This window comes from Loxodonta africana, chromosome 15 (genome assembly GCF_030014295.1).
Source record: "Loxodonta africana isolate mLoxAfr1 chromosome 15, mLoxAfr1.hap2, whole genome shotgun sequence".
NCBI lineage: Eukaryota > Metazoa > Chordata > Mammalia > Proboscidea > Elephantidae > Loxodonta > Loxodonta africana.
In genome coordinates this window covers 15,216,344-15,233,826 of record NC_087356.1, presented here as the reverse complement: position 1 = coordinate 15,233,826, position 17,483 = coordinate 15,216,344, and the positions used below count along the sequence as shown (strand labels likewise).

The 17,483-nt window shown below is 39.3% G+C and overlaps 1 protein-coding gene across 1 annotated transcript in view; it reads left to right on the top strand.

Annotated features, from left to right (window-relative positions):
• CDC16 (cell division cycle 16) overlaps positions 1-17,483 on the top strand; it is a 34,660-nt gene that overhangs the window by 5,222 nt on the left and 11,955 nt on the right. Inside the window, exons 5-14 of the mRNA XM_003413625.4 lie at positions 52-192; positions 1,112-1,271; positions 2,494-2,585; positions 3,165-3,298; positions 4,132-4,211; positions 5,422-5,471; positions 6,576-6,649; positions 7,076-7,201; positions 15,297-15,449; positions 16,794-16,857. Coding sequence (XP_003413673.1) covers positions 52-192; positions 1,112-1,271; positions 2,494-2,585; positions 3,165-3,298; positions 4,132-4,211; positions 5,422-5,471; positions 6,576-6,649; positions 7,076-7,201; positions 15,297-15,449; positions 16,794-16,857 — 1,074 coding nt within the window. The remainder of the gene's footprint in view (positions 1-51; positions 193-1,111; positions 1,272-2,493; positions 2,586-3,164; positions 3,299-4,131; positions 4,212-5,421; positions 5,472-6,575; positions 6,650-7,075; positions 7,202-15,296; positions 15,450-16,793; positions 16,858-17,483) is intronic.

Below are 17,483 nucleotides of genomic sequence, written 5' to 3'. Positions count from 1 at the left end.
TTTGGGTTAGAAGTCATGGGTGATGAACGGTATTTCCGTATTTCTACATAGTATGCTGCCAAAGAGCACCAGCAGGCACTTGATATCCTTGATATGGAGGAACCAATCAACAAAAGATTATTTGAAAAATACTTGAAGGATGAAAGTGGCTTGAAAGACTCCTCCAGTGACTGGGAAATGTCACAATCTTCAGTAAGTAATTATGATCTGAAATACCAACCCTTGAAATCAGAAAGAATGTTAGCATGCTTCAGTAACATCAGTAGGAATTGCTCACATTACATAGCAAAAACAAATGACCCTTTTTTTAGTTGGGTATAACCATATTAAAACAGGAAACCTTGGTGGCGTAGTGGTTAAGAACTATGGCTGCTAACCAAAAGATTGACAGTTCGAATCTACCAGGCAGTCTTGGAAACCCTATGGGGCAGTTCTACTCTGTCATATAGGGTCGCTAAGAGTAGAATTGACTCAACAGCAACAAGTTTGGCTTTGGTTAGGTTTTACTGTGTGCTAATCCTATACAGATGTTATCGCATTTAGTCCTCACAAGAGTCCTGTAAGTTAGATAGTATTTTCTCCTTTTTACAGATGAGGGAAGTGAAGCCAAGAGGGGCTAAATATCTTGTCCCAGGTCGCTAGTCAATGGCAGAGTCAGGATTTGAACTCAGGTTTGTCCAATTCCGGAAAGCCATGCTTCTTTGCGTCCGGTTTTCTAATATATACTAAGATCTTTTGATTGGAATCTATCTATCAAACTATCTTGAAGTTTGAGTTAATATATAAACCTGTGTTTGCTGTCTCTAAATCATTACCCTATTTGGGATAAAACAGATAATCAGCCTAGTAGCAGTGGTTTGTCCATAAGCTGTAAAGATTTGTATTAGAGCCCAGAGAAGATAAGTTAGAGAAGCTTCCTTTTTTACTTTCTCGTTTCTGTTAATTATACTATACTCTGACAGTTTATTTATTTATTTTTTCTGACAGTTGGCTTGAACCAAATCCTTTTAGATGTTAAAAAAAAAAAAAGCTTTCAGTAGTTCTATAATTTTTAATAAAAAATTAAGTTTAAAAGTATTGACTTAGTATGTAACTCATATTTTCCCAACAGATAAAGAGCTCTATTTGTCTTTTAAGAGGGAAAATCTATGACGCTCTGGATAACCGAACCCTAGCTACGTACAGCTACAAAGAAGCTTTGAAGCTTGATGTGTACTGTTTTGAAGCATTTGATCTTTTAACGTCACACCACATGTTGACAGCACAAGAAGGTTTGGAAATTAAGGTGTTCTTATGTTTAGCATGATAAATATTGTTGGGATTTTTTTTTCTCTGACATCTGGAGAATTAAGGGCAGGTTATACACAGGTTGGTGTAGTGGTTAAGTGCTACAGCTGCTAACCAAAAGGTCAGCAGTTCAAATCCACCAGGCAATTCTTGGAAACCCTATGGGGCAGTTCTACTCTGTCCTGTAGGGTCGTTATGAGTCAGAATTGACTCGACGGCAGCAGGTTTGGTTTTTGGTTTATTAGACAGGTTTAAATAGACCTGTTAGCTTTCTTAACATCTTCAAATATGAAGCACATTGCAAAATGCAGTGTTGTACAGTGCCTCTTGTTACCAGAATCCTTAGAGTGTGAAGTGAGCAGACCACCTTTCTGAGAAGTGATTTGAGGTAGTATAGGCAGAGTTCAGTATCAAGATTCAGTGATCTCAACCTGGCTGCACTTTAGAATTCTTGAGGAGCTATAGAAACATATCAGTGTCTAGGCCCCAACTCCAGACTCACTGAATCAGAATCTCTGGAGGTGGGGCCCTGGGACCAATATGGTTTAAAGCTCCCCAGATAACCCTACTGTACAACGATAGTTGAGAACCACTGATCTGGTATGTTTGCAGTGATTGGGAGGTGGATAAATGAGAAAAACAGAAAATGTGGTGGTTGTATTAATGGGATTCAAGCATATCTTTCCCTAGTGCAGTGATTCTCAGTCCGGGGGTGATTTGTCCCCCAGGGGATGTTTGGTGATGACTGGACATGTTTTTGGTTGTCATAACTCGAGGGCAGGGGAGGGGTAGGGTGTTACTGGCCTCTAGCGGGTGGAGGCCAGAGATGCTGCTAAACATGCCATAATGCAGAGCCAGAGGACATCTCCCTAAAAGAAAGAATTACCTGGCCCAAAATGTCAGTAGTGCTGAGATTAAGAAACTCTGGCGTGGTGGTTCGCCGGTCTGGCAAGGATTAGAATCACCTGGAAGCTTCTTGGGCCATAGCCCTGGAAAAGCTGCTGCAGCCTCCAGGTGATTCTCATCACCCCAGCATGCGAATCACTGTCCTCATTTTCTCTGGTACACTTTGATCTTATTTTCCCTTTCGAGAGTGATACTTAGACCAAGAGCTATAGAAGAATATGTTTAATTGCTGAAGTTTTTTTTTTCTCCCATACATATTGTGAGGACATTTGTTTGTTTGTTTTCTTCAATATTTTAAAGAAAAAGAGCTGCTTGAATCACTACCTCTCAGCAAGCTGTGTCCTGAAGAACAGGAATTGCTACGTTTTCTGTTTGAGAACAAATTAAAAAAGGTAAGTCAAAACAGGAGTTAATGCTGTATTTATTTCTTCCATTAAATTTGACCTCTATTCTTTTAGTTTTACTAGTTTATCAACTGTGGCATTCTCTTATTGCTAATCTTAAATTGTTTAGAAGTAGGAGTTAGTAATGATATAATAGAAAGGGTTACTTTGTCCAGAAACAGTAAAATTAATTATTTATTAATTCATAAGAATTCAGTTAGATTATATGAAATATGTGATGTGATTCCTAAAAGAGCTCCCCCAAATGTTTGCCTTTCTCCCAAGGGCTCCTTGTACTAAAAAATTGAATTATCGAGTGAATGGAACAGTGTTGCCTTGAAGGGAGGGTCTCTTCTTATGCTTCCTGAGGTTAGACTTCATAAAACACTTTCTATCATGGAAATCTCATGACAAAATCGAGAATTAAACGCATTGAGTGTACTGATGAAACTCGAGGTTGAAAAGTTTTCAGAGGCTCACACAGGTCCTCGTGTAAATCCTTAAACCCTTGAGCCAGGCACAGATTGAGTCTGCCTTGGGATTTGTCAGTGCTCATTTAGTTTACGTTTCAATTTCTCTGTGTTTCAGTATAATAAGCCTAGTGAAACCGCCATTCCTGAGTCTGTAGATGGCTTGCGAGAGAATCTGGATGTGGTAGTATCTTTAGCTGAGAGACATTATTATAACTGTGACTTCAAAATGTGCTACAAGCTTACGTCCGTGTAAGTACATACAAACGTTTCTGTGTAAGAGCATGAAGAGTTTAGTACGCCTTACCTAAGAAATAACACCAGCGTGCTGTTTGAGTAATCTCCTGTGAGATGATCATGATTTAAGTTGCCTTTACCGTTTGCAGAGTGCCAAGCAGTGTGCTATCTTAAAAGAGGAATTCGACAGACATAGGTTTATGCATATTTGTAGGCTGTTACGTTACTCGGGAGGGATATACAAGTCCTTCTCCCCAGTATTTGATAATTTGCAAATTTGAAAATACCATTCTATCATATAGTTTCATAAATAAATACTTTGTTGAAGTAGAGACTAATAAAATCCAGTAGCTCCTGGGCACCCAGCCTGGCACAGCCCCTAGCGAAATGATCTCCTCACACCAGTGCATACCGTTCAGACTGTCCTTTAGCAAATTACATGTACTATTTCATGTGGCTCTTGGCGTTTGCTTAAAATCCTTGAAATTGTAAACCTTTTAATTAGTAAATACTTGTGATCTATTTAATATTTCATAATGTTTTTGATCCTTTTCAATAATTGGACTACTTATTATTACATGTATTATAATTCTATTGATTTAAAATGAATGCATGGGATAATGTACCATTTATTATTCTTTCTATATAAAACAGGATTTTCCCATTTGTTTATAACGTAATCCTTGCCTTAGTCAAGCTAACCTGAAGATAATTGAGCTAAGAAAGTAAAAAGCATTATAACCCATAGTATTGTACGTAATGCTGTAATGATTATTTAGACATAGCAGATTTTAATGAGTGTGGGACTGTGTGTTCTGAGGGTAGTAATGCATGGCTTTAACTTTCAGAGTCATGGAAAAAGATCCTTTCCACGCCAGTTGTTTACCTGTACACATAGGGACCCTTGTGGAACTGAATAAAGCCAATGGTAAGAATTTGTTTTAAAATTAAAATAGTAATTTTTAGACATAAGAAAATTCCAGTAACGCTTGAAATTTTGGCTGGCAAATCCTGGATAATTGAAATTCCATAATGGAGTTCTAAAATAAAAGTAACAAATAGAAGAAGAAATACTTAACAAAATGACCAACTATCCATTGTTATCCCAAGAGAATGCTTTCTTTATCCTTGCTTCCTTCTTCCTAGTCCCCAAAATAATTTGTGATTCAAGGTACGTTAGCTTTAGAGTGTTGGGTGTCACCTTTGCCTTTTTTTTTTTTTTTGTAAATTCTATAAGAAGAATGATAATGACAGGAGTTAGGAACTGTTAGGAAATTGGAAGGAGGCAGATTTTTTGCTCGCATTCTCCATATTTTAACCTTTCAGAAACATTTAGTTGTGTTTGGGCTGTATTCACCCCTGAATCTTTTTAAACCGAATAAGAGTTTATTCAGTTTAAACTCCAATTTCCTTTGTTCAGATTGTGGCCTGTGAACCAACAGCATCAGCATCTCCTGGGAGCTTGTTAGAAATGTAGAATCTCCAGCTGCTCCAGGTCTACTGAATTTATATCAGCATTTTAACCTAATATATTTAGGTGACCCTAAAGTTTGAAAAGAACTATTCTAAACTTTGGGTGTTGTGTTGAGTAATAATGGAAGCTTAGATTCCGGTACACTTACCTACAGGCAATGTGATCATGAGATGCTAGAACTTACACATTTCTCAAGAGGAAGTAATTTTGTTACTTTGATAAACATGTGAATTTGATCAGCCAAGTTGGTCGTGGGTGGTTAATATGGTCCGTAATAGGTCTGTGGAGGAAGAAGCACAGGTTTCTAAGAAGGCGAGAAGCTTTGAATAAGCTCTTAAGTGTTGTAAAGTACTTTAAGTGGTATCTAGTCTCGTGTTGCACAATATGCCTTTCGTTCAGTTTTTCAGTCCCCCCAGCAGGTACTCAGTACTTAGCGTCCAGCAACCGATAAGGTGTTTGAGACGGCTTAAAACTAAACAGCCATGGTATCTGCCTAGTGGACTTCTGTAATCCATTAATTAAATGGATTTTGTATCTAGAACAAAGAAAAGTATGAAACCATTCCTATGAGAACAGAATTTGCTATAACATAAAAATGTTATTGTAAAGAGTTGTAATTAGGGAAAAGTAGTAATAATTTTTTTGTCTTTTTCCCTAAATATAGAACTCTTCTATCTTTCTCATAAACTGGTGGATTTGTATCCTGGTAATCCTGTAAGTAATATGAATCCTGTATTTTTTCATTTTTTTAAACCTGAATTTAAGAAAACATTTAACTAGTAGTTAGACAGTAGCTAAAGGTGTTAGAGCAAATTCTCCTAATGCTTACCAAAACCAAACCAAACCCAGTACTGTCGAGTCGAATCTGACTTACAGCGACCCTATAGGACAGAGTAGAACCGTCCCAAAGAGTTTCCAAAGAGCGCCTGGCAGATTCAAACTGCCAACCTGACCCTTTAGGTTAGCAGCCATAGCAGTTAACCACTACACCACCAGGGTTTCCACCTAGTACTTAAGATACTTAGAAAGCAGCACTGATCTTTTTAGTCCATGAAGGTATTTCTTTAGTACACTGAAGCAGTAACCTAAAACAAAATCCTTATTATTTTCTGATTATAAAAATTATACATGCTTACTATCTTAAAATACTTAGCATACAGAAGTATATAATGTTGAAAGTGAAAGTTTCACTCCCACTTCTCATAAGTAATGCTAATAATTGGGTTTCTTGCATTACATATGTAAAATTACTTATTGAATTGTGCACTGACTAAATCAGCGTGTCTTCCACACTGCCATGATCAGAACTGAGAACTAGGAACTGGAAATGTAACCATAGACTCACTACTTAAAGACAAAAGAGAGGGGCCAGGGTCTAGGTCTTAGACAAGACAGTAATTTGCAACCTAGACCACTATGAAAATCATTTAGAAGGAAGTGAAACCAGTATAGGAGAAGTCAGCTGAACAAGAAACAGAATCCAGGGGCAGAGGAAAAAGGTAGAGCAAGGATCGGCAAACAGTGTTAGGTGGAAGGCCAGGACTCACAGACTGATTTTTCAGGTATTAAGTCCTCAAATGCTTTTCATATCTTAAATGATAATAGCACATGATCGAGGGCACCTTGAGAGAGAGCTAAGGCACGTCTCTCCTTTTGTCATGGAGGATCCTTAGTGGACAGCTTGTCTCTGAAATTTCTAACTTGAACTAAAACATGTGATGTAGAACATTTAGTCCACCCTCGGTCTGGCCTGATTTGTTAGAGATTTCCAGTTCAAGATTAGGAATCTTTGGTAATAGCAAATTCTGAACTTTTTAGGTGTCTTGGTTTGCAGTGGGATGTTACTATCTCATGGTTGGCCACAAAAATGAACACGCCAGAAGATACCTCAGGTATGAATTTATTTTCTTCCTCCCCCCAATGAACCTGTAGAAAAGGATTTCTTGTCATCTGCTTTAACAGGGTAATTAGGTAAGTACTTAACCGTACAGAGAAGGCCCTCGTTAAGTCGTGGCTGCTGTTTCTGTTACCACCGTTTATCAGTTAGGTTACAAATGGATCTCATCGTACTGTGTAAGTTCTGTACAGAATGCTGATGGATTCATCTACAGTACTTATAAAGTCACAGACATTTCTCATACAGTTTTGCTTGTACTATTAAACTTTTTGGTTCAAATGCATCAACAAAAATGTTGCATTAGTGTTTAATATGTTGGCAACTCCTTTATTTAATCGTAATGTCCTGGAGGCCACCTGCTTACTTAAAATGAACTCAACAAATTAAGAATAAATAACCTGAAGAAACTCTTTTGTTCTAGCAAAGCTACAACGCTTGAGAGAACGTACGGGCCTGCCTGGATAGCCTATGGGCATTCATTTGCAGTTGAGAGCGAGCATGACCAAGCCATGGCTGCTTACTTCACAGCCGCACAGCTGATGAAAGGGTACGTCAGAAGCAAAACTCTGAAAGGATTGGTTTACTAACAAAATGAAATTTCTATTATTACTGTTACTGCCATTTGTTTGTTAAAGTAAGCAAATTATAAACATCTCACTAGCGTCTTGCCTATTAGCTTCTGACTGTAAAATAATTACAGAATTGAGGGGAGGGCTTATATAATCAATTCGCCTTTCCATTTATCTCAACCAGTGCATGCAGGAACTAGAAAATTAGGCCGAGGGAAGAGAGGAGTATGGAAGCCCTTCAGGTCAGCCTCATCCAACACAACATCTGGGATTCCTCAGGGATAGTTTCTGTTTACTGCCTTTTTTTTTTTTTTTTTAACGTATGGGTTACATTTTCCTGTTGCTTTGCGTGTCTCATTTTTTTTAGTTGAAGACTGGACATTTTAGAAATAAATGCGTCTACTTTGGAAATCAGATTCTCCCTGCCTCCCAGGGTGTGTTATTGCTGCTGTCAGCTTCTTCAGTGACTTTCCTAACTAATTCTGTAAAATCTTTATCCTTTGTCATGTGCGGCACTGAAATTTCAGCTCAGTTAACTTAGTGGTCAGCTCAGTTACGTTAGTGGTTTCCTTGTTCTTAGGTGCCGTTGAGTCAGTTTCACCTCATAGTGACTCCGCGTAGAACAGAACGAAACACTGCCCGGTCCTGCGCCCTCCTCACAATGGTTTCTAACTTTGAGTTCATTGTTGCAGCCACTGGGTCAATCCATCTCATGGAGGGACTTCTTTTTCACTGAGCCTCTACTTTACCAAGCGTGATATCCATCTCCAGGAACTAGTCTCTCCTGATAACATGTCCATGTGAGACGAGGTCTAGTCATCCTGGCTTCTAAGGAGCCTTCTGGCTGTACTGCTTCCAAGACAGATTTATTCCTTCCTCTGGCAGTCCGTGGTATATTAAGTTATTTTTCACCATAACCGTAATTCAAAGGCATCAGTTTTTCTTCGGTCTTCCTTGTTCATTGTTCAGCTTTCGCATGCATATGAGGCTATTGAAAACACCATGGCTTGGGTTAGGCACACCTTACTCCTTAAAGCGACATCTTTGTTTTTTAATACTTAAAAGAGGTCTTTTGTAGCCGATTTGCCCACTGCAATATGTCAGTTGATTTCTTGACTGCTATTTCCATGGAGGTTGACTGTAGATCCAAGTAAAATGAAATCCTTGACAGCCTCAGCCTTTTGGCCATTTCTTATGATGTTGCTTATTGGTACAGTTGTGAGGATTTCTGTTTTCGTATTGAGGTGTAATTCATACTGAAGGCTGTAGTCTTTGTTCTTCATCAGTTAGTGCTTCAAATCCTCTCCACTTTCCCCAAGCAAGGTTGTGTCATCTGCATATCACAGGTTGTTAATGAGTCTTCCTCCAATCCTGATGCCAACTTCTTCATGTAGTCCAGCTTCTCAGATTATTTACCCAGCATACACATTGAATAAGTATGCACACCTTTCCTGATTTTAAACTACGCAGTATCCCCGTGTTCTGTTCGAGCAACTGCCTTTTGGTCTATGTACAGGTTCCTCATGAGCACAATTAAATGTTCTGGAATTCCAATTCTTCACAGAGTTATCCATAATTTGTTATGATCCATACAGTCAAATGCCTTTGCATAGTCAGTAAAACACAGGTAAAAATCTTTCTGTTATTCTCTACTTTCAGCCAGGAACTATCTAAAATCAATAATGATATCCCTTGTTCCCTGTCCTCTTCTGAATCTGGCTTAAATTTCTGGCAGTTTACTGTCAATGTACTGCTGAAACGACTTTTGAATGATCTTCAGCAAAATTTTACCTATTTGTGATATTAATGATATTGTTCACTAATTTCTGCATTCTCCTGGGTCACTTTTCTCTGGAATGGACACAAATATAGATCTCTTCTAGTCAGTTGGCCAGGTAACTATCTTCCAAACTTCTTGGCAGAGACGATTGAGCACTTCCAGCACTACACCTGTTTATTGAAACATCTTAATTGGTGTTCTGTCAATTGCTGGAGCCTTGTTTTTTGCCAGTACCTTCAGTGCGGCTTGAACTTTTTCCTTCAGTACCATCGGTTCTTGATCATATGCTACCTCCAATTCTTTTTGGTACAGTAACTCTTTGTATTCCTTCAATCTTTCTTTGATGGCTTCCTGCATGGTTTAATATTTTGTCCGTTGAATCCTTCAGTATTGCAACTCGAGGCTTAAATTTTTTCTTCAGTTCTTTCAGCTTGAGAAATGCTGAGCGTATTCTTCCCTTCTGGTTTTCTAACTCTAGATCTTTGCACATTTCATTGTACTATTTTACTTTGTCTTCTCCAGCTGCTGTTTGAAATCATCTCTTCAGCTCTTCTACGTCATCATTTCTTCTGTTCGCTTTAGCTACTCAACGTTTAAGAGCAAGTTTCAGAGTCTCTTCTGACATCCGTTTTGGTCTTTTCTTTCTTTCCTGTCTTTTTAATGACATTTTGCTTTTTTCATGTATGATGTCCTTGATGTCATCCCACAGCTCGTCTGTTCTTCCATCATTAGTGTTTAATGTGTCAAATAGTTCTTGAGATGGTCTCTAAATTCAGGTAGGATATACTTAAGGTCATACTTTTGCTCTCCTGGACTTGCGTATGCAATTGATGGTCTGTTCTGCAGTAGGCCTGATGACATTGAGCTTCTCCATCGTCTGTTTTTACAGATGTAGTTGATTTGATTCCTGTGTGTTTCATCTGGCGAGGTCCACACGTACAGTCACTATTTTGTTGTTGAAAAAAAGTATTTTCAATGAAGAAGCCATTGGTCTCGCAAAATTCTATTACGCGATCTCCAGCATCATTTCTGTCACCAAGGGGGTATTTTCCACCTACCGATCCTTCCTTGTTTCCAGCTTTCTCATTCCAATTACCAGTGCTTATCAATGCGTCTCGTTTGCACATTTGACCAATTTCAGACTGCAGAAGTTGGTAAAAATCTTCAGTATTTTCATTTCTGGCATTAGTGATTGGTGCGTAAATTTGAATAATAGTCATATTAACTGGTCTTCCTTGTAGGCATGTGGATATTCTATCACTGACAGCATTGTGCTTCAGGATAGATATTGAAATGTTCTTTTTGACAATGAATGTGACACCATTCCTCTTCAATTTGTCATCCCTGGCATAGTAGACCGTATGATTGTCTGATGCAAAATTGTTGTTGTTGTTGTTAGGTGCTGTCAAGTCAGTTCCGACTCATAGCAACCCTATGCACAACAGAGTGAACGAACACTGCCCAGTCCTGTGCCATCCTTACAATCGTTGTTATGCTTGAGCTCATTGTTGCAGCCACTGTGTCAGTCCACCTCGTTGAGGGTCTTGCTCTTTTCCACTGACCCTGTACTTTGCCAAGCATGATGTCCTTCTCCAGGGACTGATCCCTCCTGACAGTATGTCCAAAGTCTGTAAGACACAGTCTCGCCATCCTTGCTTCTAAGGAGCATTCTAGCTGTACTTCCTCCAACACAGAATTGTTTCTTCCACTGGCAGTCCATGGTATATTCAATATTCTTCGCCAACACCACAATTTAAAGGCATCAGTTCTTCTTTGGTCTTCCTTATTCATTGTCCAGCTTTCACATGCATATGATGCAATTGAAAATACCATGGCTTGGGTCAGGTGCACCTTAGTCTTCAAGGCGACATCTTTGTTCTTCAACACTTTAAAGAGGTCCTTTGCAGCAGATTTACCCAATGCAATGCATCATTTGATTTCTTGACTACTGCTTCCATGGGTATTGATGGTGGATCCAGGTAAAATGAAATCCTTGACAACTTCAATCTTTTCTCCGTTTATCATGATGTTGCTTATTGGTCCAGTTGTGAGGATTTTTGTTTTCTTTATGTTGAGGTGCAATTCATACTGAAGGCTGTGGTCTTTGATTTTCATTAGTAAGTGCTTCAAGTCCTTTTCACTTTCAGCAAGCAATTTTGTGTCCTCTGCATAATGCAGGTTGTTAGTTAGTCTTCTTCCAATCCTGATTCAAAATGGCTAATATTAGTCCATTTCAGTTTATTAATCTTCAAGCATTCCATTTCATTTTTGACAGTTTCCAATTTTCCTAGATTCATACTTCATACATCCCATGTCCTGATCACTAATGGATGTTTAGAGCTGTTCTCATTTTGAAATGTGCCATATCAGTAAATGAAGGTCCCAAAGGCTTGATTCCATCCACATCATTAAGGTTGACTCTACTTTGAGGAGGCAGCTCTTTCCTAGTCATATTTTGAGTGCCTTGCAACCTGAAGGGCTCATCTTCCAGCACTATATCAGACAATGTCCCGCTATTCATAAAGTTTTCAGTAGCCAGTTTTTTGAGAAGTAGATCACCAGGTCCCTCTTCCTAGTCTGTCTTAGTCTGGAAGTTCCGCTGAAACCTGTCCACCACATGTGACCCTGCTGGTATGTGAAATACCGGTGACACAGCTTCCAGCATCACAGCAACATACAAGGCACCACAGACAAGTAGTGGGTGGTTTCCTTAAATGCCTTCAATAGGAAACTCTCCCACCCTTTTCCAAGGAGCCTTATGTGCATTTTGGGGCATGCCTTCAGCATTCAAGCCAGCATTTTACAAATCTGCTTTAGCCTTTACTTCGTGCTTTTGAAGAGCCTGAAGGTCAGCCAGAGGTGAGGCATTAGATCCCTCTCATGTCTTTCCTGGGCATGTGCAGAGCCCTGCTGATGTGCGTGTCCTTCTAGGTCCCCATGTGAAACTTCGCAAAATCTGCTGTGGACACTTTATTCCAGATTTTCTTGTTATGGTGTTTGGCTGTCTTCTTGTGTGTGGTTTATATGTATCTAAATGTATACACGTACCATATTTTTATGCAAATAATACACACCTTATATGTTTATTTTCCAGTTGCACCCTCCCCCATGAGATACTTTCATAAGCACTACTATGCCAATTATTTTTTGTGTTGCTGTAAAAAAAAAATTAGCATAGCACGCTTAGAAATACCTCGAGAGGGAAGCATGCATAATTTGTGTAAAAACATGCTATGTACCCATCAGGCAGTTGCAGATGTTAAACAATTTCCAGTTATTGTTTTCACCAGGCGTCCTGGGCATAGAGCTTTTCTCAGTGAGTCGGGTGAAATAAAGACAAGTCCTGGGAATGGGGCTTTTCCAGGAGCTACCATACTGATAACATAGTGGCAGTTCTCCAGGGACTAGGCTTTTTGGGTTGATCCAAACGCCAAACCCATTCTTCCCCTCTAGTGGCTGCTAGGCTGAGGGTTTACACGGCTATTTTGGTTGTAAGGTTGCTGGTTTTCAAAGCCACCACAGAGCTGGGAAAACAGGGTTAGAAATCAGGCAAGTGAAAACACCAGAAGTTTGCCATTCTTACAGAGATTCAGTCATTTTTGTTTCTTTATTAAATGCTCCTTGGATTGTTGCAAGCCTTTGTTTAACGCCAGAGTTGTGAAAAAGTTAATTTTGACAATATTTGCCAGTGTTCTCATTGCCTTTATGGAGGAGAATTTTTGGAGGCCCTTCCTCTGCCATTCTAGAAGTGATTCCTTTGCGTAAATATTTTTTAAGGGTTCTTTGTCACTCTTCTGTAGATGGTAGAATCTTTTTTTTTTTTTGGCGGCAATATACACAGCCAAACATACACGTGTTCACAATTTCTACATGTGCAATTCAATGACATCGGGTACATACTTCACAATGTGTCGCCGTTCTCACTGTCTCCACCCGTAGTGTTCCATCACCATTGAGTTAGACTCTTCTGCCCCTGGAAGTTCTCATCTGTGCTTTAGATTTACTGTTAGCAGTTTGAACTCGTGTGGAAAATTCTCTATAAGGACATACTGTTCAAGGCAAACATTCTTTATTAATTGAGCTACACTATTGTTTAGTTTAACCATGGCTCTGTGGGATAGTTTTGGTTCAGGGCTTAAAAGTTAGTTCTAGGCAATAGATTCAAGGGTCCCCCCTCCCTAGTCTCAGTGGATCCAGTAAATCTGGTTTCCATGTGAGTTTGAAGTTCTGTTCCCATATTTTCCTCCTTTTGATTAGGATCTATCTATTGAGTCCTCAGTCAAAATGTGCAGTAAGGGTAGCCAGGCACCATTCATTCTTCTGGGCTCGTGGCAGAGGAGGTCCTAGTTCATGGAGGCAATTAAACCTGTAGTCCATCTCCCTCTCCAATTCCTGGGTCCACTTCTGCTGTTCCAGGCAAATAGAGACCAATTGTTGTAGCTTCGGTGGCCGCCCTTGAGCTTTTAAGCCCCCAGGCACTATTTCGTGATGGAAAAGAAACTCTGAAAACAACTTTAGGTCAGTTGACTTGATAGACCCCTGAAGCCTTTGAACCAAGAAAATTAATCCCATGCAGTGTTAAGCTGTAATTAAGTAGTATCAACAAGTGCAGCTTCTTTTTTTTTTTTTTTTTTTTTGGCTGCTTTTATAGTTGTAAAATTATATAAAACACTTTATTTGCCATCTTATCCCTTTTTTCTGGTGTACAGCTTAGTGACAACAGCTACATTAGTCACGTATAACTATTACCCTGAAAAACTCATTGCCATCAAGTCAATTTCAACTCATAGCGACCCTGTAGGACAGAGTAGAACTGCCCTGCAGGGTTTCCAAGAAGCAGCTAGTGGATTTGAACTGCTCACCTTTTGGTTAGCAGCTGAGCTCTTAACCACTGCGCCACCGGAGCTCCTCCATTAGTCGATATCAGTTTTCCCATCACGCTAGGCAAGAATTCCCTGTTTCCTAGAGCGTGATTTCCACTCTCCCTTCCCCTGCCTGCTCCTGGTGGCCTTTTTTAGGTGGTGGAATCTTAATTCGCGCTATGACCCTGGGTCAGAACCAGCGTGCATACCGGTCAGTCAGGAAAGATTTACTGAAGTTCTTAGATCCATTTTCAGAGAAAGATGATTTTATGACATTTGCTTTAGTGCGATCACTGATCCAGCAGTGTGAGCAGATGGAAAGTCAGTTAAAAAGTGGTCAGTACTCACTCCGAGCCTCGAACTGTTCCAGAGGCTGGGAAGATGGAATTCGTGTACATGACATGATTCGAGAATTCTTCAGTGCGGAATGGATAACAACTGATTGTCATGGGAGTTTACAGAAGGGAGAACATGTGAGTTAGAAAAGTCAGATGTAGTCTCACAAAGGGTGTCTTAGTCACCTAGTGCTGCTGTAACAGAAGTACCACAAGTGGATGGCTTTAACGACGAGAAGTTCATTTCTTCACAGTAAAGTAGGCTAAAAGTCCAAATTCAGGGTGTCAGCTCCAGGGCAAGGCTTTCTCTCTCTGTCGGCCTTCTCATCAATCTTCCCCTAGACTAGGAGCTTCTCCACTCAGGGACCCCCGGGTCCAAAGGACAAGCTCTGCTCCCAACACTGCTTTCTTGATGGTATGAGGTCCCCACTCTCTGCTCACTTCCCTTTATCTATTGAGAGATAAAAGGTGGTGCAGGCCACACCCTAGAGAAACTGCGTTGGATCAGGGATGTGACCTGGGTAAGGGTGGTGTTGCAATCCCTCCCTAATCCCCTTTAACATAAAATTGCAATCACAAAATGAAGGACAACCGCATGAAACTGGGAATCATGGCCTAACCATGTTAATACACACATTTTGGGGGAGACATAATTTAATCCATGACAAAGGAAAGAGGAGCTTGAACACAAACTTGAAAAAGAAGATGGTGCTGAGTAAATAAAGGAGGAAGGGGGTAGACAGTCTAGACTAGTGGTATGACATTACCGTTGGGGAGAAAGACAGGCAGAGGAATGCCAGGCCGAAAGTAAGTCTGTCCTGCTTTAGTGCCTTTTTTTTTCTCACTAGAGAATAATGAAAAATAAGATAAATAAGTTAGTGATAGATTCCCAAAGTAACAAAGATTACACTAAAATCCCATTAAACACTTATTAAATGTCAGTAAATGAAAAATGTTATAAAAAGTAGGTGCCGTGTTTTTGTTGCAATAGTATGTTCAAATTATTCTGCGGAAAGGATTTGAAATTGACAAATTACTCTCTGCTGAATTACGACGTTTTTGGTGTTGAATATGTGAAATTTTGCATTATTTTTAGGTGTCATTTGCCAATGCTGTATATTGGATTGGAGTATGGCTTGACCAATAACTCAAAATTGGCTGAAAGATTCTTTAGCCAAGCGCTAAGCATTGCACCTGAAGATCCATTTGTTATGCACGAGGTTGGCGTCGTTGCGTTTCAGAATGGAGAGTAAGTACCAAAAGACCATTGTGCTGTTTTTGGTAAATAGAGTAAAACCTCAATTACTGGAGTTCAGCTGATAAGACTGACTTTTGAATAGATTTTTTTCTGTACTGTTTTAGGACATAGAAGATTTTTTAAAGATCTTGGATTTCCTTAAAAATGTTGAACTCAGGTTTGAGTCCTTCCGTCATCTAGGCCACCACACTCTCTTAGTTATACTGTTAGACAGTTGGTCTATCAGCAGATCATTGACATTCAACAGCATGGCCTTGAGGCACTGAGAACCCTTAGTCATCTCTATGGAGTTTGGAAGTTGGATTAGTATATTTGAAACCACATTTTTGAAACAAAAATACAGGAAAACCTGCAAAAGCCAGAACCTGTGTAAGGCAGAAACTTGTCAGAGAAGGAAAACTCAAATATTTTCCACTAAAACGATTGATAGAAAAATGGTAAGACTGCGCCCTATCAAAGGTGGAAGGAAAACTTGTGAGACCAAGAAAAACCGGGCAGTTCTGTTGAGTTCCGGCTCTCACAGGTTTCACTATATAGGTAGTCCCTGACTTACGGCGTTCTTTTTTTTTTTCTTTTGTATACCTTATCATTAGTAATATGTACTACATACAATGTTGTAACTTGTAATTTGCTGATGTTATCATTCTCAAATGCAATGTTTCCAACCCCCAAAGACAGACAAAGATCAGATTTATAAAGATGCTGATAATAAAAGGCAATAATAATGAAAACTAAAGAAAAAATGAGACGTGACTTATGCCAGAACTGACTGGCGACATATTAGTTGTAGGAATGGCACCCTGTCGTGTGTCGACTATCTGTACATTGTGATTCGTTACCACTTCAATCAAAAAATGAAACTAATTAGAATGAACCAATCTCTGAGTGTCCTTTTCAGTCAAGGCTGTACTGTAGCCTTGGATGTTTCATAGAATCAGTAGCTCAGTGTCATACTCAAGAGAAAAATATTTATAATCCTTTGTATTAAATTACACATAAATTAAAAAATAGTAAACTGGTACTCCTCCAGTATTGTTTGTGGGCTGTGTGTTTTCTAAAGATTGACATATCTGTGTACTGAAAAAAAAGGAAGTTTAGAGCTTTTTTGATTTTGTGTGTAATAATAATTTAGTATCTCCTAAGATCATGAGCTTGTGTGGTGTGCATACCATAGAAGTAATCATTTATCTGACTTAAATTTGAATTTTAATCAGCTTGTACCAATAGTTTACCCCATTTCACTTTAGTACTACTAGAAAGATTTTCAAGTTTTTCTTAAGTGTTCATATTTGCTAATTTTGAATAACCTGCAACCTTTCTCTCCCTCTGTTTTAGCTGGAAAACAGCAGAAAAATGGTTTCTTGACGCTTTGGAAAAAATTAAAGCAATTGGGAATGAGGTATTCTATGCATATTTAGAAATATATTTATGTACACAGGCTGACATGTGTTTACTGTTCAATGTGGAAAATAACATTGCCAAATAATCCCTCTTGCCTACGATAATCACCTGGGATTTTTCCTAACACATGGCATGCTGGTGTTTGAATTGTCAGTTCATGTTTGACGACGTGGTACAGAGGGAGTTTATCTAATTGAGAGGGCAGGTGTTGGGTGTTTGCTTCTTAAGAGGACTCTAGTGTAGTGGTAGTCACTGGAATATATTAGGTGGTTATTGCACATTGAGAATATTTGATGGTTAGTTGAAATTGATGAGCACTGTAGCATTTAACAATGTGCCTTATCTAGAACTTAAAATAGGCTCATCTTTGAGGTTAAATGCAATATAACAGCAGATTCTACTTCTTGGGGAATAGGGTGAGCTGTCATTAAAATTCATGTGTTCCATTTGCAGTTCCCTACCTGTACCGTGGGGCCCCGGTGGCACAGTGGTTATACACAAATGTTTGGCAGTTGGGGTCTACCACCCGCTCCTTGGAAACCCTGTGGGGCAGTTCTACTCTGTCCGGCACGGTCACTGTGAGTCAGAATTTACTCGACAGCAATGAGTTTGGTTTTTTGTTGG